Source organism: Chlamydotis macqueenii, chromosome 7, assembly GCF_036417535.1.
Source record: "Chlamydotis macqueenii isolate bChlMac1 chromosome 7, bChlMac1.mat, whole genome shotgun sequence".
In the NCBI taxonomy this organism is placed as follows: Eukaryota; Metazoa; Chordata; class Aves; order Otidiformes; family Otididae; genus Chlamydotis; species Chlamydotis macqueenii.
In genome coordinates this window covers 7938846-7963693 of record NC_141562.1, presented here as the reverse complement: position 1 = coordinate 7963693, position 24848 = coordinate 7938846, and the positions used below count along the sequence as shown (strand labels likewise).

At 45.1% G+C, this 24848-nt stretch overlaps 1 protein-coding gene across 1 annotated transcript; it reads left to right on the top strand.

Moving 5' to 3' along the window:
* The first annotated feature begins 1204 nt into the window (after positions 1 to 1204).
* SNCG (synuclein gamma) lies at positions 1205 to 17134 on the top strand. Its single transcript, XM_010117952.2, has 5 exons — positions 1205 to 1530; positions 6486 to 6527; positions 7388 to 7515; positions 15477 to 15563; positions 16745 to 17134. Exons 1-5 carry the CDS (start codon positions 1410 to 1412, stop codon positions 16763 to 16765), a joined length of 399 nt encoding a protein of 132 aa, XP_010116254.1. The 5' UTR covers positions 1205 to 1409; the 3' UTR covers positions 16766 to 17134.
* The last annotated feature ends 7714 nt before the right edge of the window (positions 17135 to 24848 follow it).

Here is a 24848-nt window from a genome sequence, read left to right as displayed (position 1 = left end):
TCTCTGTAGTCATTCCCCACCTGACCCTTCCAGGCTGACAACATGTGGCAGCAGTGGCTTACGGACCACTACACTTCCTGATGTTACGGTGTGCTACCCTCCCATAACGCAGTTCGACCTCTGAATTTTGTATTCTGTTTGCCCGGGAAGGAAAAGCAGCCAAAGCTGGTCAGAGTTTGTGCTCAGAGAGTAGTGCTCCATGGCTTCCATAGTTTCAGATGTGGCACAATTAAATAATAATAAAAATAAATAACCACCTTCTTGCACCAGCAATTGCTTTCACGGGTGCTTGCACTGAATTTCAGTTTGTGCTAGTGGGACAACAGCTGATTTGGGCCACTTCAGAAGACAATTTAGCTTGAGTTTAACTTTAAGCACATTAAGATATCCAGCTGTGATTAATGATCATATGTTTTGGTATTTTTTTCCTAGAGAGACCTTGAGGCTGGATGGATCCTCTATGCAAGCTGTAAAATCTCCCCAGTCAGTTCTCAGCTGGATGATTTTCTCGCCCTGCTGTGCTCTGATGTGAACGATGGTGTTGGTGTCTGCAGTGGCAGAGCTCTATCTACAGCAACTCAGAGAAACAAATAGGAAACAGGATTTCCCCCAACAGGCATCTGATTTTTCAGAAATGAACCATTGTAACGGGATGTGCAGCTGAGCAAAAAAGGTAATTTATACGAAGTGCCTTGAGGGACTAACTTCAGGCTTGACAAACATGGCAAGTGGGATTTTTTCCTTCACTTGAGCACCAAGCTCTCACTGGTTCCCTTTTTCTCTCAGTATTTACTAGAAATAATAACCTTGTTACGGTTTTGTGCAGGATGGGTTCTGGTAACTGCCAGACCAAGAAACCTGGCCCTGTTTGTTTGTTACAAATGCTACCCCCTTTCCGTGCTCTCCAGCCTCTGGGAACCCAGGAGAGCTTGCGTTTGCCTCCTGCTGCAGCCTTGGGGAGATGCCCTTCCAGGAACTCAGCTCTTCAGATAAAAAGTCTCCCTCTTCACATGAGAGCATCTTTGAGTGAGAGCATTACAGCATATTTTAAAAGCTTTATCTGTCTGGAAATTTTCCAGGCAGTCCCTTACCTACCGATGTCATCCTCCTCCTCTCCCCCTCCCTTCTTACATCTTCCCAAGCAGATCCATATCATTAATATTTCAGTATCACCCGTTTACAGGCATTGGCTACACTGCAGCGCGCTTCATCAATAAGAGCCGGCGAGGGCTGTGAGGTTTGCCACACTGCCTTCATCCAGCGCAGGAGTCAGAGCAAAGACAGAGACCGTCAGAGGAACAGAGCATCCACCGAGGGTGAGGCTGCATATTGCAGTCCCGGTCTTGAGCTGCTTTTTGCTGCTGTCCCTCACTCAGATTGTCCAGGTAATACCCTAGCAAGCAAGAAGAATGGATGTCTTTAAGAAAGGTTTCTCCATTGCCAAAGAAGGTGTGGTGGCTGCTGCAGAAAAGACCAAGCAGGGAGTGACGGAGGCTGCGGAGAAGACTAAAGAAGGGGTGATGTATGTAGGTAAGAGAGAACTGTTTTCTATCTACATTTCAGCATGAACTGCTGCATAGATTGCTTCTGAGAAAGTCTGGGGAAATTATGTTGTGGCTAAGGCTTGGGAGTGAACAGCAGGAGGTCTGGATAACATCCTCAGCTCTGTCGCAGGGTGGCTGTGTAAGCCTGGTGTGCCACATCCTCCCTGTGCCTCAGTTTCCCCAAGTGCAAATTATGCAGAGAAACAGCCGCTACTTCAGGAGAGGCAGAACTAACACAATGTTAAGGAACATATGCCCAGGTGGAAGGTTTCTGTTATGACTATTCACTGATTGTTTGCAGGGTGAGTCACTCACTCTCCAAGCATCCCCGCAGTACTGATCTCCGCTTTACCTCCACGCTGCCAGGCGCACACTGGGGAGTTCCCTGAGAGGAGCCAGCAGGGTTAAGTGGGGACTGCAGGATGCATCTGTTTCCCCACAAATATATCGTTTTGTCCTGAAATCCTTCTCTTGTTCACCAGTCTGTTTCATTCCCCGTGCACACATTAATCTTGCTTTACAAGAGGCACCCAACTTTTTTTTCCCAAAGGATGGGATCTGGAAAAAAGTACGTCTGGTGTCCTGCCTAGAGACCTCTCTCCCAGGTAATCTGCTGTTTCAGAAACCTCCCCTCTCAAGGTCACCCTCGAAACCAGCTATCTCCACTGTCTACTGCCTGCAATTATATGGCTGGATGGTCAGATTTGCCAGATACTATAAAATCCACAAAGTCTTAGGTTCCAAGACTGATTACCTTGGTGCTGATTACTGCACCTTACACAGCTTTTTGTTTGCTAGATGTGGGAGAGGGGGCTTTTAACAGGAAAGTTTATGTGCAGGCGCTTCCTGCTGTCACGCTGCAACATCTACAGCTGCACATAGCTACTATATTTAAAACAGCTATATTGACAACAGCTACAGGTGTGTATTTGTACATTGCAAGTGAAATACAAATTTAATGTGTAGCACATCTGGTAGTGTCTTTGTCTTGAAATTTTAAACACTCAATTATTGGCATGCTGTGAATGAATGTATGTAACAGTTCATATGTCAATTTGAAGCTGACTTGCAAGAAAAAAGGTAAACAGCATCCCTGTAAATAATTAAACTAACCACAGTAACTGAAACACAGCCTGTGAAACGTCACGTCTGGGTGTCAAATTGTGGCATCCGTACCGCTCTGGCTGCTTCCTGATTTGAGTGATTTCAGAAAGGATTATTCCAAACTTTTATACATAATTCCTCACATCTCTGTTCAATCATGCTATACGTCTCCATCCTGTGACCTGGTTTTCATTTTTGCACAGCTATGAGGTACAGTCTGCTCATGAGATTCTAACCTTTTCAATAAAGTTTTCTAAAAGCCTTCTTGAAACCTAAATCTCTGAATGAGGCTCAAATAAGGATCAGGGTGAAGATGAAGTGCTTTCTCTGTTTCTTTTTTTTGTTCTGGGTTGTTGGGGCTTTTTTGTACACTGGCAATTCCTGCCCTGTCATGCACTGGATAGGGCCTTGCCTTCGGGCTGATTCAGTTCCTGTTGTACACTGGGGGATGCTCAGCCCTGTGGGGAATATTGAGTCTTTCACAGGCAGGAAAAGTAAAGGCTAGCTGCTGATTGGCTCAGATAATTCATTTTTAAATAAAGAAGGTGGAGGACAGATATATCAATTAAAACTGGAGTGATTAGTATGCTGTCTGTGCCACCTTACCTCACTCTGTGCCACATGAAGGGTTAATCAGAGACCTGAACTGCTTGCTGAACTTGCTCCTTCCATTGCAGAGCCCTGTCCTGGCAGCTTGGGCTGGGGCATTATGAGATGCAACTTGAATTTTTGGATGCTAGGAGAAAATAATACTTGTGTAAAAGCTTGAGGGTCTTTCCAAAAAGTCAGAAAAGGGGCTGAGGGAACCCCGAAGCCTAGGATGGATTAAGTGGATTCAGGTTTGTGTTAACTCATCGTGGACTCTCCAAGGAGGATGCCAGATGCCTGGGCACAACCAGCACAGCTGGTGAGTCACTTGCTGCTGCCCCAGGAGAAAAAAAAAATGCTTATTCAGAGGCATCTGCCTGGAGTGGATGGTGTCGTCGGGGCTCTTGGGCTACCTCGTCCCTCCTCTCTGAGCCACGCTGGTTCAGTTGCCACTATCACGCCAGAGCCCAAGGTTCCCCCCTCCTGTGCTAGCACTGCAATGCGGCTGGGCTGGTCAGAGACACTGCCATGGCCGGGCGACTCAGGAGCGTGGGGTGCTCCTGCCCCACTGCACAGCTTGCTGAGTGCATATGGTGGAGAAGAGGGTGAACGGAAAGGGAGGGAAATCCTGTAGTGGAGGCCACCTTTGGACCTAGTAAAATCAGTCTTCTCTACAAGTTGTACCAGCCTCTGGGTATACCGAAGTGGCTGTGGGTTCTTGCACAGTTAATGTGTATCCAGAAGTTGATTCGATGGGCTGTCTTTTTTATTTGGTTTAAATAGGAGGATACGTGGTTCTGATGTTAATTAATGAGGGTAATGCAAAGCTGCATCAGAGTACTGAGTATAAGGTCATTGGTACTGTTTAATACGATAATTCAGGAAACCTCAACAAAGAGTGCACTTCCAGTTTTCCAAACCGGCTTTCAATCATGCATGTTGCAGAAAGCCCCAATGCACCAAGCTCTACTTAAACGAAGTAACTGCAGCACAGATTCCTGCAGGTCTTACAGGACATCATAATATCTTTTTCTGCAGCCGTTTTCCCACTGCACAGTGCTCCACCACCACCTCGGTCACACCCTTGCGATACCAAAGCTCTTAAAGATGAGTCACGGCACTCAGAAGAGGCAGGATGCATGAACTTTTAATTCTGTGTATGCAAGCTGCAGACAAGGACTAATGAGTGAAATGAGATTGATCATCAGGTGATTGCTTTCTGATTCAACAGATGCCGGCTGCTGGCAAGGGCATGTGCCGGAAGGTCGGATTTCGTGTGGTGCATAATGGATGCTGAGCCTGAGTCACCGGGTGTGGTCAGGAGCCTGGGTTAGGAAGATGAGGCAAGCTCTCCCCAGGCTGCAGCGGTGGCTGTTCCCACTGCTATTGGTTCTGTCCTGAAATGGATTTGGGTATTTTCCTCCTACCTGCATCCCTCCTTTCTGGAATTATTTTCCCTCAGAAAATATGGCACCCACCCACTCCTCTCCCCTGCAAAAGAATAGATCCCAGATAGTCATCTTAAGTCCAAAGTCTGGTAAAAAAAATATACAGAAGTAGAGCTCTTGTCTCACTAAGCATATTTACTGCAAAACTGAGATGTGTGCAAGGCTAGTACAACAAATTATGTACTTTGCTTACCTAGCAACTGCTCTTTGACCAAAAAACAACCAGGAAGGGCTAAGCTTGAATGTCTGTGTCAGATGTTAGAAGATCTTGTCTACCAAGTCAATATTGTGGCAGTCTTACTGGAATGGCAGTGGGAGGGAAACAGGAGGAGGATGGCATCTGAATTTAACTCTGCACATTTGGCATGTTCCGGAGCTGGTGTTTGTGGCTTGAGGCTTGCATCTGCTCTGCTCGCTGCTGTGCTTCTGTACACCTTTGTATATCATGGGCGTCATCGTGAAATGCAGTTTACAGCAGTGCACACGTATCATCTGCATCATTATAGCAGTAGCTAGTATAAAGTATGAAGATTTAATCTCTTCAGTTTTAACAAGTTTGGGAGGGTGGAGTGAAATGCTGAGGCCATACTGTAGTAGAACAGCTTTGTTCTGCCCCAGACAAGCATTACAGCCACCAAAATAAATCAACAATTGAGAATTACATTCCATAATACATAACATGAATCAGGCAGAACAGAGCTGGGCTGGATCTGTTGTTATCAGGGCGCTGCACCTGTTTTGCTTTGCAGGCTGTTAATGAGGAGATGCGGTTTGTGGCTGATTCCTCCCACCACACCCATAGACGCTCTGGTACTGCTGGAGTTAAGGATCTGCCAGGTGCCCTATTTCTGTCATTTTGATAGTTGGCCATAAAAACCCTTTTGTTGTATCAGGATGGAAAACTTGAAAAAGAGTCCATATAGGTGTTGCTGTGGGGGCTGCCCATCTGCCATATGATTTAACGTATGTGCTGCAGTATGCAAACAGAAGGGATGTATAGCAGGTCATGTCAAGCTTGGAGGAAAACCACAGTGATCAATTATTCCTTAAGGGCTGTTTGTGTTGCAAGCTGAATGCCCTCATATCCTGTTAGCTTTTCTGCCTTGAGAACAGCGAGATAAATTACAATGTAAGCATACATATGGTGTATTTTCATAATTTGTGATAAAAACATCTGAGTTTTGTGTATTGGTGTGCGCAGGCACTTACAGCCTCGGCTGAGGCACCAAAACGGAAATCTAAAAAGTAATATGTAGTAGGTGGGTGGTTGTTCTGTAAATTCAGCTTTAAGTTTCTCCGGAGTCTTTATTAGGGGTACAGAATGAAGCTTTAAATGACCACTGCAGACAAGTATCCTGCTGAAAGGCAGGGGAGAGTCAGGGATGGGATGAAAGACTGAAGTAGGTGAGATTTTACCAGGTCACTTAATATACGCTCATTTTTACAATTAGCTTAACATTGATTTACCTCTGCTCAACTGTTCTTTTCATTTCGGAAATATTTCAGGGAAAATTTTTCCTACTTCACCATTCTACAATGAAGATTTTTCAGGTCTAGGCATCTCCAGACAATTTGTGGTTGAAGTTATCAGACTCCCAACACAAAGATAGCCCTTGACTTCACTGGAGAGGGAAGCTGATCCCTTCTTCCAGCTCTCTGAATGGATTGTGTCTCAGCAGGAGGTGCCGGCAGCACCACGGCTCCCCACTGCACCTCATAAGAACAGAAAGCTGTCCGTATCCAGGAACCAGATGTTTTTTTTGCCAGGTAGCACTGACGAACCATGTGTTTCCTTTCGCAGGTACCAAAACCAAGGAGGGTGTAGTGCAAAGCGTGACCTCAGGTAAGAGCACAGCCCTGGGAGATATGTGGAAATCTGTGATGTGTTGCTGGATGTCTTGAAAAGGCCATCGTTCCTGGCAAATGGAAGGTCTCTGTGGGACACCCTGATCTGCGTGACTTTCCATTTGATGAATAGAGGATACTTGCCAGGAGCAATAGTTCAGGGTTTGGCATTCGCAGTGCACGTGGATGGGAGAAAATATTTAATCAGTAGAGCAGGTAAAAAAATCTTACGAATGTTACTTGGCATGATTCACAGCGATCTAGACATTTCACAATGTCAGGAGTGCTGCCTGGCGTGTAGAGAGGATTGACTTGTATCAGATCCTATCAGGCTGAAACTGGTCTTTGGGAGATTCCTGTCAGGCAGTTACAGAGCCAGGGACCCTAAGGGACCATTCTAGGTATCCCAGCCTTGAAGAGAGATTAACGGATGCTGTCCCTGGAGAATTTCATTACAATTACTTGTTTTCTACCTAGAAGATACCCAGAGAGAGGTAATATGCAGTCTGCAATGCAAAATTTGTGACCCAAATTGTGCACAGATTAAGCTAGATTTGGGGAAAAAAATTGCACAATTGTCTGTTAGTATCTTACAGTGAATTTTTCATTCTCCAGTTGCCCACAAAGACTGACAGGCTGCAGTGCTGCTCTCTGAGCAGCATTTTGAGTTAGACAAAACCCTCATGTACATGATCTAAATTCAGACGTGATCTCATATTAAAAAAAATCCAATTAAGGACTGTACCAGGGCCAATTTTTTTCTCTTACCTCAATGCAATTGTTTTATTGTTTCAGTGAATTTGGCAGCCTTTTGGCAGTGCCTAGCTCATTGACTCTCTGGTTTTATTGAAATCCCAGTTGCTGAGAAGACCAAAGAGCAGGCCAATGTGGTGGGAGAAGCTGTAGTAGCCAGCGTGAACACAGTGGCAAACAAGACTGTAGAAGGAGCAGAGACCATCGTGGCCACTACAGGAGTTGTAAAAAAGGTAGGTTTGTTTCTTTGGTGATGTGCAGGACAGAAGAGTCATCTTTGGATTATATTTAAAATACCTGCAAAAAATTTACAGTTGATGGTTTTACCTATTCAAGGAGAGGTTTTCAGCAATATTTGCTTCTATATAATGCTTAATATTATTGTATAATGATACCATCTAGTCCAGCCCCCTTAGGGTCAATGAGAGCAGGTTGCCCAGGGCGGTGTCCAGTTGGGTTTTGAATATCTCCATGGACGGAGACATCACAATATCCCTGGACAACTTGGCCAGTGCACCACCCAGCCTTGGCCCTGGCCCCAGCAGGCAGCGGAGGGCAGCAGTGATTCGGGGAAAGCCTGGTCCCAGCAGAGAGTCTGACCCTCCTGTTCTGCTTTGTGCTGATTTCAACAACTACCAAGCACTTGTTGATAAAAGCCGTGTGACCCAGAGGGTGCATGGATTAAGCCAGATTCAGACAAGGCATCTTCTGTCCTCCAGCCTAATTTGACAAACTGGGTTGCTTCAAGTGAGGGGATTAAGGGGCATGTGAAGGAGGGGGATGGCTCCCAGGGTGAAGGCAAAGCTGATCATTAGAGAAGATGTTTTCACCAAGTTGTAACAAACAGCAACCATTTGTACAGTCCATGAGGCTAATATTTGGCAGCTCTTTGGTTAGCCTGGCTGCATTTCCCCTCTTCAGAGAGGTCAGCAGCGTTGATAGCGACAGGGGTTAGATGAGTCACACAAACCCAAACCCGGAATCAAAGCAAAGCAAGGCTGGCCAAAATTGTTTTAATTGTTCAGACAGTTGGCTGATGAATTTCCTGACCTCCACGTAAACACATTGTGATGTGAAACAAAACTTCTACACACCGTATAAATCCTGAGAGAATAGCCTAACAAAAGAGGAGAACAGCAGCTATGAGTGACGCAAAATGTCCTCCTGAAAGCATGTGAAAAGGGCAGATACAGAAGTTCTGCTAAGCCCTCGGGATAAGATTAATCTCTATTCCCACAGGGAACAGCAGTTAGGCTGCAGGAGTGCAAACAGTGATTCCTCATTCCATGGGGCCAGACTCCCCCCTCCTACCTTCCGACTGGCCGGGTGCAGGGTGGTTGACCCAGTAGAGCTAGGAATTTGCTGACAGCAGGAATCCATCCTGCAGATACCAAACTGTCTCCCCTTCTGGCAAGGACTGAGCAGCAGCAATCCTCTTCCCCTCTCATCCCAAGTAAGTGCCCTCCCTCAAAGACTGAATAGCTACCACTTACAGGTGGCAATTTCACAGCTCACGCCAGCTGACGTTTTCTGTTTCCATTCTTGTGCAAATAGTCCCTTAGAAAATCAGTGATTCCTTCACCCTAGTGATGGTTCTGGGTTATGCAGACTGCAGGCAATATACAGAAGCCATGAGTTTTCCCAAGCATTAAAGCATTAAGCATCTGAACTGTGATTCTGGTGTCTTCCATTGATGTCTGCCTGCTTAGAGTTATCTTCTTGCCATCCTCACTCACCGTACTTCAGTTGGATTTGCTAGATACCTTTTGGATAGCAATGGCAAGGAAGATGGGGCTCTGAGTGCATCCCAGCTGCCAATGGTTAATGGCTGCGGGGCCAGAGCTGCTCCAGAGCAAGGACCCTGAAAGGAGCAGAGGGGTTGTGCTGGGCTCTCGGCAGCAGCTGTTTTCTCTACAGATCTGCTCCCATAGTGCTGCACCATTTGCTAATGGTAATAGAGCCAGAGGCTGCCAAGAGCAGCACCGGGCACTGCAACGCATTTGAGAGGCCCTCTGGAGATACACGAAGAAGAGTAATAAGGTGTAGAAGTTTGACATTTAAAAATAAATACCTGCTCTTAAAATCATGCAATCCTGAAATTACACACAAGTGTCCCAGCCCCTGAAGTTAGAGCTGTTGCATCCAGTCCTGAGCCTTGCTCATGCTTCTGTCGTCCTCCTTTGACTGCAAAGAGCAGTTGCTAATGTCTTATTCCTGCTTTCAGCTACCTCCAGTATTGTTCCCTGCTGCCTTTGTAGAGGGGTTGTTCGGAGCACCAGGGGATCTGTGTGAATGTATGGTGAGCACTGAGCCATGCTGCAGGATTGCTTGAATCCGGAGAGCCAAGTGGCCGAGGAGGCATGTCCCCAGCTCAGCGTTCCCAGTATTAATATCAATTACGGAGAGCTTGTTGACATTTAATCCATGCGTTTGGCAGCTGGGATCAGTGACAGGCGCATACAGCAAGGAGTGGGGAATTCTAAGGAGTCTGGATTAAGTTTTGCTCGGGGCGGCAGCTGCAGGGTGGCTGAGCTCTGTGGGCGTATCAGGTGGCAACCTCGGCCGTGGGAAGGAATCCAGCCCTTCGTGGAACACAGCAGGCGCTGAAATGTGGGCGCACGTGGGGCAGTTGGCAGCTCACGGCTCCTTGCTGTCCTCAGTGGGAACACTTGGAGCCAGGCAGAAGGAAATGGGGCTGAGGTAACCCCACACCCACAGAGGGGTGCCAAGCACCACAGGAGAGCAACTTCGAGTAGCGCTGGCATCGCCCGGGAGGGCTTTGGCACTGCTGACTGAGTGCAAGAAAGTACTGACTGATTTGGAAGAGGTTTTAGGTATTAAGTGAAAAATACATAAGTTAAAAGACTGTAAACCCTCTGTAATTCTTCTGATGAGCAAAGGAATGAGACCCATCAGTAATGTGTTTCGTCTGCGGCTCTGCGCCCATCCCAGTCCCTGGGGTGGACATTAAGGGATTTCAGTGAGATAACCACCCACTAAATATCCCTCTCTTAGAAGAGGATTAATTCTTTGTCTGCATGACACAGCACAAAGTTTGCTGCATTGCAGACAGCACATGGTTGGGAACAAGTGCATGTACGTACACACACACTCTCTCTCTCTCACAAAATGTCCCTCAGGGACTGGGGGAATTTCCCCAGTAGCTGATGCTTCTCAACACTCTGCACCTAGATCTTCCCTTTAGATCTATTTGCCCTGTCAGTTTTTGTATGGTTTAGTTGTCAGTTCATGACTCTGTCATTTTGAATTGAGTTTGATCTTTTTTTTTTTATTTCACTCCATTAATTATTTGAGCAGTTGTCAGTTAGGTGCAAACGCTGGGTGCGTTTGTTGGATCACACAGTTTCTCTCTGCACTTGATCTAGCACACGTGTGCCGTACCCATACCGCAGCTTATCACTTTCATAACCGCTGCACATTTTGAATACGAGTGGTTGACATTCATGGCCTCAATTCTGTTCACTTAAACCCTGCGACACCACCGACACTAAGGCAGTCGCACTGAAGGAATTAGAAGCAGAAACTGATGAGTGACCTCCCTGTTTAAGTTGGTTTGGGCAGGGCAAGTGCCGCTTAGGAGGGGGCAACCAAGGGCACCTGAGAGGCCAGTGAGGGCAGAGCTGCTAAGCAGGAGCAGGGTAATCAACAGCTGAGCTACCCTACAATTAAGCAGAATAAATAGTCGTAACTCTTCCTCTTTGCATTCAAGCTTCGTCCTTTGTATCCAGGCTTCACTGTGTTTCACTGATGCAGTGATGCATCCCAGCGCTGTCCTTCAGCCTCCCACAGAGCAGGGAAGACTGCAAAAGCAGCGTGAGGTGGGGTACTCTGCCCACAGGCACTTCTTCTCTGCTTCCCTCTGAGTCTCATTAGTGCAGCCAGGCATACGTTTTTCGTATGCAGAGGAGCCGAGTTAGTGGCACTGGTGAAGCCCTGAGGTCTACCAGACTCTGTGTGCGCTTCATGGCTAAAGGCTGTGCCCCAGTCGTCCTGTAGGGTAATAATGTAAGCCTGATTAAATATGTATTATTTGTATAAGCAGCTCCAGGAAACCCTAAGAGGGTCTGGCTGTGAGCTAGATGAAAACAAAGCTACCCCAACAGTCCACCTGGATTTGCAGGGTATGACAGGAGTCCTGCGTGCCTGTCTGTCTGTCCTGTCGGTGGGTCCACTCACTTTAATCACAGGTTGACCTTTTAGTCAGAGCTGTCAGCATCACTCCGAGCACATTCAGCCCGAAACCCATCCAGGACAGCCTGTCCATAGGACCTGTCAGGTTGCCTGAGGGTTTACAAGGGAGCGGTGTGGGGATACTGCCAAGTAGCATTGCTTTTGCTCCAGCGCCCAAGGTCAGGAGCGCTGCAGGAGGCTGAACCTTTCTCCGTCTTATGCAATTGATGTCCCATTGTGAGCTGTTAAACTTGTAACAGATTAGGTTGCCAGTGAACCTCTCTGGTTTTACAGCCTTAAAATAATAATAATAATAATAATAAAAGAAATCTTACTTGCCACTGAATTTATTGAGGTTTTGGTGAGTAATGTTCCAGCATCCAACATTTAGACTCTACGTGCTTTCTCTGTTAATAAGGAAGATAATCCTGATAATGTTGTTTATCTTAGGATTTTGGGGGATGGTGAAAAGAAACCCACTGGCCAATAACATAATATAGATAAAAATATAAATTCCATTTCATATATGGACTCAGCCAGCAGAACACAGAACACAGTTGCTGAGCTAAAAAAGGGAATTTCGTAGAACCTGTGAAACAGAAATCTGAAGAATCAATATTTTTTTTTTCAAAATTTATGGACTTTTAACATGTTTTTAAAAAGCATATTAAGATATCTGAACCCAGAAGCCTGTAGTATGCTCGATTCATCACCTCTTAACATGGTCCAGGAGTATGTTTATAAATGGCAAGTCCTAATTTGTTGAGTCTTTCATTAATGATTGATATTCGAACATGTAACTATGTTCCATAACCTTAGTGAAAGATTGTATTTTATATATATAAAACTTCCACAGTATATATAGTCTCTATATAATATATATTAAAAAAATTAGAACTTGCATAGTATTTCTCTAATGAATTTCACTTACCTATTATGTTGAACTACGACATTTTTCTCTCTCTAGCTAAAAAGAGTCAAACCTCCCCCCAAAAATAGAAGAAAACAGCCCATAACAACTAAATCGGGGGGGGGGGGGGTTGCATTTTAAATACCTTTTCTAAGACAATACTTAATTTCTGAGGGAAAAAAATTCTGCTTGCCATTTAAGAGCAGGAGAAGCGTTACTAATTACTTGATGGTTGCAACATGCCTTTCCCTTAGAACATTTTATCCTTTTAATGAGGAGATGAACACTGAAAGGAACAGCAGAGTCCTTGATCCAGAGAAGCTGGATTTTCACCCTTGCTTTCATGCCCAGCATCACGCTGTGAGTCAGTGTTATAGCTGGGGTTGGTACGGAGGGTCTTCTTGCTTTTCATCCAAACTGAAGACCCTTACATCACGTGGTCCTCCTCTGTATGTTGTTTTCCTGATTAGTCACCAAAATCCCCAGCCAGCTAACGCCCAGCTGCGGAATGCAGCCCTTCCTCGGCTCTTGCTCGCTATTCTGGGCAGGGTGGGAAGCGCGTGAGAAAAAGGCTGTGAAGGCAACATCTCTAACGTGGCCTGACACCTCTTCATCCTGCAATTGTGCTGGTTCCTCCATCATAGTTTAGAGACACTCTCCAGAAACATGGTTGCTTCCCTTTCTAAAAATAGACGGATGAGTCACTGTTATCCTTCTGGAGCAGAGTCTTGGCAGAGAGCATGATTTAAGGAATATAATAAGCAGCACAATAGCTGAACAGGGATTCTTCAACCCATCCATCACTCTCAGATGCAGTATACTGAGGAAGGGATCCCCTTCTCTGTGACTGTTTTCACATCTACCAGAGCTGAGCTCCCCTCTCACAAGAGGAGTGGGTGGTCATCCCCTTTACAAAGACAAGAGGTACTGCACTTGTCTGTGTGTGGGCTGTCCCCCAGTTTGGCCAGTGTGGCTCAGCACCTAAGGCTGTTGCCTTTGTTTCACCTTCACAATTTCACACAGCAGCTGGTAACCTCATCTGCAAAAAATGCTGTGAAGCACCTGCTGTTGCAGTTATTGTCATTGCCTTGCATTGCAAGTTCATTTTCTTTCCACTTAACACTCAAAAAAAAAACCAAACACCTGCTCGTAAAGCTTTAAAATACAATTTGAGGCTGTTTACCTGCTTTGACCTAATGTGTGGTGTTAAGTTATAGGATGTAGTCCTTTTTATATAGCCTGATACACCTGTAAAGTGTTTTAAAGCCACAGCCTGGATCCTGAGGCCAGAGCAGCCTCCATAAACGCAGAGCAGTGAGCGCTGTTTGCTGACAACAGGAGCTTGATCCATTCAGAAAGGCTGTGGCTACGTGGCTCCATCAGAGGAGCGGCCTCTCCCTCCCTCCTGGAGACCAGAAATTGGCCTCCGTAATGTGCACGACTTGATGTCATTGGGTTACTTGGGCTTACTTTACACAGATCAGGCTGTTACTAACAACAATCATTTCTGCCAACAATGTGATGCAAATTAGGGGCACATTTCTTAGAAGAAAAAACAAATCACACTGCACTGTTCACATGGACATGCCTCCAGTGCGTGGCTCGCTCTGTAAACAACCAAATTGGCAGGGAGGTGAAGGGAGGGCCTGGTGCTGCAACAATCATCATTCCTGGGCTGCGGCTCGTTTTTTGGCCATTTTCTTTCTTTGGTGGATTGATCTCTTGGGTAACTTGTGTGGAGAGCAGGAAGCCTGTGGCAGGATGACCAGGTTGTGGTGCTTCCATCTCCTGGCTCCCCTTTCTGACAAAAATTGGTCTGAAGTCCAATTTCTAGCATAAATTCTCATGGGATCTACCTTATATCTACATAAATCTGTGAAATAGACCTGGTTTTTTTTTCTTTTTATTTCACATCACCTATTCTTCCCTAATTCAGTCCCAAAAGCAGCAGAGGTGCTTTCCTACTGATGAGAACAGTCGTGACTGGACAGGAATGAAAATGAAGAGTGGAGTCTCCAAAATGCACGGAGCACAAAGTTCTGTTCACAGTCGGTTTGACATGGATGTTTGATTTGCACTGCATCAACAGTGGCACCAGGGAAAGTTGTGTTTCCAAAATATTGACATTCATATGATTTATCTCCCTTCCGTGCAAAATTGAATTTCCCTTTACGTAATATCTGTGTCTCAGGTTCTTCTATGGTGGCCCTGACTTCGTATGGGAAAAGGGAATAAAAACTCAGGGATGCTGCTGGGCGCGGGTGCTCAAAGGGAACAGAGAGGCTTTGTAATTTTAGCACAGTTCCCTGGTGATTTGGGGCTGGATTACAGAGGTCCTGCTAGTTTCCCCTGCTCTTGCTAACTGATTCCACAAAGAAGCATTTCTGCTTTCTGTCCGTTCCCTGTGCACATCCAGTATGGTCAGGATTTTTGCCTTCTCTTCCCATGCGGCTAAATCAAGTTTAAAGTAATTGCCTGGTAATAAAAACTTTTCTCTTCTTTTTTGAATAGGAAGGTAGCTGAAAGATGTGAGGAAGTAGCTAAAAGAGCCCAAAGTGCTTATGAAAATGCTTGGATGACACACACAAAGGAAAGCTTATCCTTTGATAATGATATTTTAACTGAGGCATGACGTTAATGCAACCACAATACTGCGATATCTGAAATCAGTATTAGTTAGCCTGTGCAGTGAGTGCTTAGGGCATAATCTGCTTTACTCCAGGTAAGTTTATTTGTTCCTCCCAAATTTCTTCACACTGAAGAAGTCAAAACTCTGTTTGGTCTGGGTGACAGGAAAGAAAACTTCAGAAAAAGAACTGATTTTCCATGTGAAAAAGACCCGATTTTCCATATGAAAAAGACCCAAACTAGGCTGTTAGAAATTTAATTGCATTTTCATAGACATCTGCTCTAACAAGCTATTAACAAAATTTATTTTGAGCAATATTTGCCATCTACTAAACCCACTATTTTATTTGTGTGTGTAACGGTCAGAGCCGTTCCGCGCTGTCTGCTCGGACAGTCTGTCTGAGGTTAGGGTGATGGCTCTGCATGCAGCAGCAAGGACAAACCTCTCGCTTTGTGACTTGGCAGGAGGACCTGGCAGCCCCGCAGCCGCCCGAGCAGCTGAGGGTGGCGGGAGAGGGGGCCCCGGCGGCAGGCATGGACAGCGGCGGAGAGGTAAGGTGGTGCCACAGCCCTGATTCCGCACAGACCTCCAGGCTCTCAAGGCCACATGTGGGCTTTTTCTGCATTACTGGTTTTCCCCAGGACAATCTCCCCTTTGCTTTTTGTGGCCACGGGTCTGCCATGAGTAAAGCCCATCAGTATTCCCATTTTTGTTTGACAAAACCTGAGCTGATCAGTTCTTGCTTTTGCCACTTCCTTTGTCAAGCCCAAAAAGTTGCTGTGAGTAACAGATCTGACAGACTGGTGTAAATGCACATGTGAGAGTTAATGTTATCCTCTGGTTTTATCATCACATGGAACAGCTTTTCCCTGGTTGCAGCCATGCTTTAGAAGAGCTTTAGATAACAAATTATGGTTTTTTATAACAGGTTAGATTTTTCTACAGATTTTTAGATAACAAGCTAGATTATTCTATAGATTTTTCTATATTTAAATTAGCTCTTCTAGTTTTTTATTTATTTTACCTGCAAAGTCCTTTTGAAGTCCTGGGTCAAATGTCAGTCTCTGGGCCAATTTCAGCTCTTAAACAAGGGAGGACAAGCTCTTGTTGCCCAACATGGATTTTTTAAATGGAGAAACACTTTTCACGTGTTATTTCATTTATGATTTTGGTCCTAAGGCATTTGGCTCCCCATTCCGCAAGCCTCGCAGTACTGCATGCACCCAAACTCCCCAGTTTTCAGCTTCTCTGAAGCTCAGGCTGCTTTCACAGTGCCTGAAGCTCCCAAAAGTCTCGGCTTGCACTTACCACCCTCCGCCAGCCATCGCCCCACTGGTGCCAGTCCCAAAAATAAGCCCTACTTATCCGCCTGACGTAACGGCTGCAGGAGTGCTAACGTCAGGCTGTGCATCGGGGCGGGAGGCAGAGCCGGCAGTAGGACCCTCAGGACCCTCCTGCCAGTGACAGCCCAGCCCCGCGTCCGCTCAACTTCCACCACGTGTGAAATCATACCCTCGTTTTCCCCAGAGGTGTGAGTTACAGCAGGACTGTGTCTGGTTCCCAGAAGGAAAGGATAATTCATTTATTTTCTGCACCACATACAGTCGTTGTTACGCGGTTTTTTATGGGTCTTCATGTGGTGACTACCAGCATTGATTTTTCTCCTAATTTTATTTACATATGTTTTCCACTGGAAATATTTAACTGTTTTCCTGTCTGTCTTCTCTTGTAGGGTGAAAATGAAGGCCATTAATCAACTTAGGGACTTCTAGCCCAAAAAAAAGAGCATTCCAGGAGCATACATGGAAATATTAACACTACAACAGGAAAATCCTGCTCTCCGTAGACTAACTATGTTCAGCTCTGTAGTCTTTCACCTCCCTCATAAACCACTCCTACAATTGATGTAAGCCAGACTCCTCTGATTAGTGAAGTGCAGCCATGTACCGGGGGGGTGTGTGTGTGTTCCCACCGCCCTTGTGGCTTCCCGACCCGTTCACTTTGCGCGTTTTGGTTGGACTCACTGATCTGTGTCTTGCATCCATCTGCGTTGGCACTTGGGATCTCTAGGTATTGTGGAAATTATTTTTTTTTTAAAACTAATAAAAAAGTGTTTGAACAAGCTGTTTGTTTTGTCAGTTTTACTTGCACACTTTAGTTGTTGATCCTTCCAAACTGATGAACTCTTCCTGTAGTAGTGTGGTATCAAAATACAAGGATCTCAGGGCTGTAAGGGCCTTAGATTGTGATGTAAAAGATGGGGAATAATGACAAATTGTATTTCTGAAGTCAATAGCATAGGTAGGCCAGCTTTCTGTCTCTCAGGGCTGAAAAATGGAGCTTCCACTTTTTAAATATCCCCCCACGTTTAAGAGAGAGTGCATGGGGGAAATTGGACAAAAGAAGACTTTATAAAAGAGCATGAAAGTCACATTGAGCTCGGTTAGCATTTGTTCTTTGCTTACACCAGAGCTTGAAAGCTCTATCCTGGCATCTTCTGGTTGTAATGAATGGCTAGAAGGTAATTAAAGAAAGGTGACGGGCGCTGAGCTGTTAGATCAGAACGGCATTACTGCTGGCAGGGGCAAGCAGGATCCCTGTGAAATGCGTGAGTCTGGTAACAGGTGCCAGAGGAGAATTACTGGTGCAATGCGAACACTGGCACTGGAACCGGTTACAGCAGCCGGTCAGTTGGCAGATAAGCTTCTGAGTGGGAGCGGTAGAGACCTTCTGCATTCACAGACATAGAGAACAGGAAAAAGATGCTACAAGCTCATTGCTGTAAGTAATGAAGAATGAATTCAAAGCACGTCAGTAAGTACGGATCTAAAATGGGGTCTTTTATTCACCTACAGACAGAGCACCCATGAATCCATGAGAAAACAGCATAAACTGTAGAGATTTGAGCTGCTTCAAAACCAGACCGTTAATCTTCATGAAGCTACATAATGATGATGGCTACAGGAAGTATTACAGGAGAAACTTGCTGTACAATGGGAGGATCTCGAAAGTCTGATATCAGCCTCTCTCACACATGAACAATACACGTAAAGCTTCGCCTTGCAGAGACTGCTGGATTTCCATCCAGAGCGGACGTTTGATCTCAACAAGGAAAGGGAACAAAAGAGCCCTAGCAGAGATAGCAAGGCCCCTCAAAGGAAGTTATATACGATATGTGCATACTCTTTTCTGATCTCCTGCAAAACATCTGCAGAACCTGACAATTAAACAGGGTAACTAAAATTGAGGCCAAGGTAAAAAAGAGCATAAAGGGCTGCAATGCTTATGCCCAGCAGCAGGAAGCCAGAGCCCGTTGTTAGTGCTCGCTAGAGAGAAACGGGGAAAAAACCTCTCTGCTCCAAAGCTTTGCTTTATGGGGATAGAAAAAAAAAATCTGCCAGACAGATGGAAAAAGGAATTGAGTGTTCTGGCTCTAGGTACAGCACATGTGGGAGGCAGGGGCAGGTATTGCTGGGCCAGGCCAAAAAAAAGTTCCTCAAAGCAAGGAGTGAGCCGCTCCCCAAATGCCCGTCTCTCAAGCAGGCTTCACCCCAGGTTCGAAAGGACTTAAACCAGGCAAGAATTACAACAGCTGAGCTAAGAGCACAGGCACACTGCTTTTCGGTAGAGCCATGTAGCTGCTTAGGGGAGGGGCTGGCAGCACCCCACATCGATGTGCTGTGCCACAGCATCTTCCTCCCTGCGGGGAGGGAGCCATTTGCCTGGTACTTACACACCTGTATCTAAACCGTGATCCCAAATCAACTGCTCCACTATTGCCTAACATCCAGGCACTGAAAGTGTCTGAATGCTTCCTGAAGATCTGCCTCCGCGCTTGCCTGCCTCTCACATCACTGAGCACCAGTTTGTGCCTGGGCTGGACGGGGGCTCAGCGCTCCCCTGGGATGCTGATCCCTAGGTCTGGTCTAGTCTCACGGTGCTCACAGCTCAGAGAAGTGTTCATGCACCTTGCACAAGGCAATCATAAGCTTTATCAGCAGAGATCAGGACATGTGGTCTCCTCCCTGTAAGCTCTCTGTGCCACTGAGTGGGAACAGGGTCGTGCCATGCCCATGAAACGGCTCGGAGAGCCTGGGTTTCCTCCCCATGCCGGCTGCTACCCAGCCAGGGAGAGCAGAGGTGTCGGTGTGAGTAGCTTTTCTCAGAGGTAAGAAAGGTGAACACTTGTTTCTCCTGAAGTAGAAGGGTCATAGGGTCACAAAAGAGCCAAAATATTATCTATTAATTATTCAGTTAGACTTTGTTGTATATCTGTTTGGTTCACTGCATGGAAAAGAAGTCTGTGCTTTTAGCATTTTTAGTCTGCTAAATGCTTCAGACTTAGCATTTTAGTCTGAATGCTTTGAGTATTCAGACAAACATCATGAGAGGCGATGGAAGGAAACTGAAAAATGGAAGGATGGAGGAGATGCACCAGAAGACATCCCGTGGCAGAAGGTGCTTTTGCAAGGGAGATGCTGGGAATCCCCCTGCCCCAGGAAAAAGCTGATGGAGGCAAACACTAGCGAAATAATTTTTTGCTGGCAGGTCATGGTCTGGGCAATCAAGAGTTTCTTTTGCTCATCTTAACTTGTTAATTACTTGAGTGGACCTTCTATGTGTGATACCTTTCTCAGAGAAGCTGTTAATTTAATCCCACTGTGACGAGGCAGCACTCGGTGCCCAGTGCCGCAAGGCCATAGTCTGCCCCTGATGACAGGACTCCAGGTGCTGGCGCTCAGACCTCCATGGTGATCCAATGAGCCAGGAGCAGCCACTGCCAAACGTTGCCTCAACTTTACCATTCAAACGACCAACAAAACAGTGAAAAACATTTTTTTCCCCCTTGTAATAGCAAAACTTACTTACCGTGTAAAACTGCAGTTGAGCTTTATTTAGTGATTCGTTCTGATAGAGTTCATAGCCTTGGAGAGCTCCTCCACAATTACATTTTAGCCAAGGGCACGCAGGGCCTGATTTTTCAAAGATGTTTGTCTGGGCTGCAGATGAGAAAGCAGTGGCTCTCTCCAGAATATCTCAATGTGCATTCCACTAATTTAAATGCAAATCAGGTAATAATACACTTCCTAAATCCCACTTCATCTGAAAGTTCTATTTTCTTGTCTACGTCATGCATGCCCTAAAACTGAACCCAAAGAGAACCCAATTAAAAACTGAATGGCTATTTTTTTAAATATTGTTCTCTATAAAATATATACAATCAATCACACATTCTCACCACTTTACTTTTTTCTATATTGAAACGTAGCTTATTTTAACTGTTTCATAAACACAGTGAAACGCTACCGATTCACAAGAAGATACTCCATACTGTTAATAGCATATCAGAAAAAAACTCAGATTTAAACCCAGCTTTCTAAACATCGGATAAAACCTGCACTGCACAACTTTGCACAGGTCTGTTAGCAGCACAAAGTTTCTCTGTCAAGCTTTGGCACTGCCTTTTTGGGTGGATTCCAGCCCGGGAGGGAAGCAGGCTCAGTAGCTCTGCTTCTCCACCTTTCCTCTGCCCCGAGCCCCAGGTGGGGTAGGCAGCACGGCCCTGTGCCAGAAGGGTAGAGCCTTGGCGCTGCTTCCTCTCAGCGTGCCTAGAAAAATACACAAAGCCCTCCTGTAGACCTTACCCTTGGCTTATGTCCCAGCTCATCTCCTCGGCTTTCCTAGCCACTCCTGGGACAGGACCAGTTATTTCTTTCCCTAGCTCTGGGCCAGATCTTAAGGCAGCTGTTGAGCCTTTTTCATCTTTTTACCCCTTATGATTTAAAGACCTGACAATTTTTCTTCTTTCCTAGTACTCAAGCTGCAGGGTATCATGAGACGGCACAAAAAATCCCAGTATTTAAGTATGGCTTTAGTCTTTGGTGCTTCAGAAGTCAGCAGAAACTGGACACCTCACTTAGACCTTGCCTGAAGGTTCAGAAACCATGAGGTAAAGAAAGATTTCTGTATACGCTGGCCTTATTTTGATCTCATGCTTTGAAGCAGAGCTGGCTGATGATTTCTGGAAAATGTTGCCACCCATGTAACGGAAGAATCAGTTAGACCTACTTTTCTCCCAGAAATCTATTTATGTATTTTAACCGAATGGCTAATTTAGCTTAATCAGAACAGCTTTAGTTTGACCCTTTAAATGACTAGCCTATATCTTTTTATCATCAAACAAGTCTATTTCTTAAAACAATTCTATTTCTTAATGTAAATGTCGCATCCCTTTCACACTGATACCAGGCTCTTTTAGCAGCTGTGGGTATTGAACACTGCACACTGCATTAACTTCAGGAATGGTCTGTGTAAAATTTTTCAGCCCTGACACATCATGGCATCTACCTTGCTGATGGAAACCATAACTACACGTAAGACTCGAGCCTGGTAAAATTTTAATTTAACAAAACCCAAATAAATTACAACACTTCCCATTTAATTAACCTCGTTTGCACATTTTCTAATGTAAAACATGAGCTCTAGCTGTGATCAATTACTTCTCACCTTCATCAGGTAATAAAAACAGAAGGGTTCATGTTACTGATATGTGAGAGGGTGCTCAAAGATGCTGTGGAAGAGGTCTGAAAGGAATGGAAACCAGAACAATTTCTAATTTCCTGCAGGGCCTTAGATTTAACTCACAGCTATTTGGGCTGTATGTTTGGAGTTGCCAACCCGCTCCAGAGCCGTGGGTCATTGGGCCCTCCTAGTACTTAAGGAATCAGTTTTGGGCTTTTTCCTCCAAACACAACTAACTGCTTATCAGAAGGTGCAGAATATGAAGAAAATGCTCAAGGAATCAGGTGTGGGAGAAGGGTGTTGGTGAGAGAAGTTACCTGCTGGAGGTGAGCAGACAGTGCTGATGGGGGTTCTGGCCAAGCAATGTCAGCGCTGTGCCCCAGCATTACCAGGTGGAGTAACTTTTGGGAGAGCCTGAAATTTCAAGGCCACCTCGGCATGTGCCTCCGCCTGCACACAGTGGTACCTACCCCAACTGGCTTTCACTGGGATTTCTGACTGCAGTCGCAGCAGATACCGAGAGCCAAATGGAGCAAAAGTCCAATCTAACTTTTCACCTGCAGGAGGTTTGATTTGACCTTAGGGCACACCAAGTGATGCAATCCAGGAAACCCATTTGGGAAGAGGTGATGGATGGGAGGAACAGGAGGAGAAACTGCAGATGTAGTTAGAGGCTGGAGCTTTGGGTCAATATTGTGGAGATGTCAGGAGACAAGGAGCACATGGGATGTAGTGTTTTGGCGTCACTTGTAAGAGACTCATGGAAGCCCATCATGAATACCTAGTGTCAGGAGATATATGCAGTGAAATGTAAGTCAGATAACCTGTAGCTTGGGCCAGGACAGGAATGAATTTAAAGCCAGACGGTCAGTTCACTTGGTTCACTGATCTATAATTGGAGATAAGTTACCGGTTTTCTTTTGCTATTCCTTGAACAGTCTGTCTCAGGAAAAGCTTTCAGCAGTTTCTCTTGTGATATTCTTCTCTTTAGAGGCCAAGAGAAGATTAAATACTTTTGAGAAATAGTTTTTTACAAAATTCAGAAATAGATCTGATCTACATTATTCATTTCAATATTCGTAACAGAACAAAATGAAAACTCAGGGATAAATTGCTGTTAGATTTCTGAGCAGACAAAATTTAAATTGATGTTTTTGCTCTGGTCAAGCATCCTTTTTGTATACGAGTGCTCTAACCTATATCTAACATCAGCTCAACATGCTTCATGTTAGCTTTAAAAAAGTAATGCTAACTCACAAAGTGAGTAAAGAGGATGCAATACACTCCATTAATTATCTAATATGGTTTTGTAACTCTGCAAGCTGCCTGGTGTCCAGACCATTTGTCCCATCGTATGGGATAAACACATGGTATACTGAAGGTGCCTTTTCCCTCTAATTCTGGCCTGCCTTATAACGATCATGCCATGTCAGCTTGCCAGACAAGTGTAATTTGCTTTTTTTTTTTGCTTGGAATCGGGATAATGATCTCAATGATAGGAGTTCATTAGATGAGGAGTCATGCTGCTATGCTGACAGCAGTGCAGGCTTTACTCACAAATTTGTGCTACCTAATGTTTTGGGCGGGAGGTAAAGCAAGCAGCGGCACAGACCGGACACCCATATTGAGTTCAAAGTGCTGAACAAAGATTTCCATTGGGAAGAAAAATAGTTGGAGCTGGAGTAATCTAGGTGGCTGTCAGTGCAGAATTAGAGAACAATATTTACCTGAACTGCTAAGGGGTCTCTGAAATATTGCTACAACGTGGTATGTGTTTAATGCTCAGTGTAAGCGTGCATCGGTTTCAAATGAAACCCGCCTGTTTGTTATGGCTTGGTTGTTGCTAGGTTCTTGGGTTTGGGCACGAAAGAGAACTTGGTCTATATTAGTGGTTTTGTCCAAAAAATGCCAGAGGCCCAGAATATTGGGTGTCTTTATTTGAGCTTTTGCAAATCCAAGTAAGAAAATCATTCCCAAAAAGAAATCAGCAAGGAATTGAAAAGGATACCTGCTGTGAATACACAGTTAAAATGCTAATTGACCTTCCAAAGGGGAAAGAGAGCTGCTGTTTGAAATAACAAATGAGTGGTGCCAGCGGTGCAAAAGTTGAAAAGAGCTCTCTGAGGTGACAGGCTGAATAGGAGCCGCAGAGGAGTGCAGGTCACCTTGTTTGCTGCTGCGCTTCCTCACTTGGGTACTAATGAAGCACTGTACTTACCAGCACTGTCCCTTCCCACCCTTGCATCTTGTTCTTGTGCCCATTTCTCCACAAAACAGCTTTCCTCAGGAAGATGAATATGGGTATGAGTGTGAACGTCTGAACAGAGATGCTTTGTAAGCTGGAAAATGGCAATCAGGAATCCGGGCCCCACAAAGCCAGTGAGCCCTTTGGCGCCCAACGCTGCCAGCAGTTTATTTGTACAAAGTTTCTTTGTCCTGGGGATTGGTGGTAGAAAACATAAAATCTAAAGGCTAGTGGAAACCTGTGAAATGCCAGAGGTTAAAGCCAGAAACTTCTATTAATATAGTGACGCCGGGTAAGGAAATTATTTTAAACTTTGTTTCTGTACTAACAAAAGCCATAGTTCAAAGCCACACCAGGAAAAGGTGGTCTTGCTATCTCAGCTTCTTTTTTTTTCCCCTGTCCCTGAGACCTCCTAGCACTGGCACTGGTTACCTGTCTGACCCAGGTGAGGTCTTCAGTGATGCTGGGCTTTTGCAATCCAACTTGAGCAGGCAACTGGAAAAATGAACAGATTTGCAGTTTCTTACAAAAATACACATAAATGACAACTCTCCCCATCTAACTGTATCTCACCTGACAAGAAAACAGGATTGTGATTAAAACTGCTAAAAACCGAAAGAAGTTTGGGTTGGTTTCTCTTCTCAGGAGGTTCAGCTTAGGGGAAGAAGGAAGGAGAAAGCAGCCAGCCCGGGGGGGATGAAAGTTGGCCGTGCCCAGGCAATGCTACTTCAGTAGTTTTCCAGCACTCTTTATAAAGCTCAGTTCAGTGGTTTTTCTCTCTCTATGATGGTGGAACAGGTTTTTTTGTGGTTTTGATTTTAAAAAAAATAAACTTATAAACAAAGACAGTGTGATGAAGCAGAAATCTCTACCCGGGCACACCCTCTTATTGGGTAGGGTAAATAAATGGCTTTTTCATGTGTATTTTCAACTCTCATTCCTCACATTCAAACTCCACCCATTGTACCAATCACCCCCAAAAGCATCAGCAGGTCTCCTGGCACATGTATAAAACCAGGACAGGTCAGGACAGCTTTCACATGGTGTGCGATACATCGCCAAGCGCTTA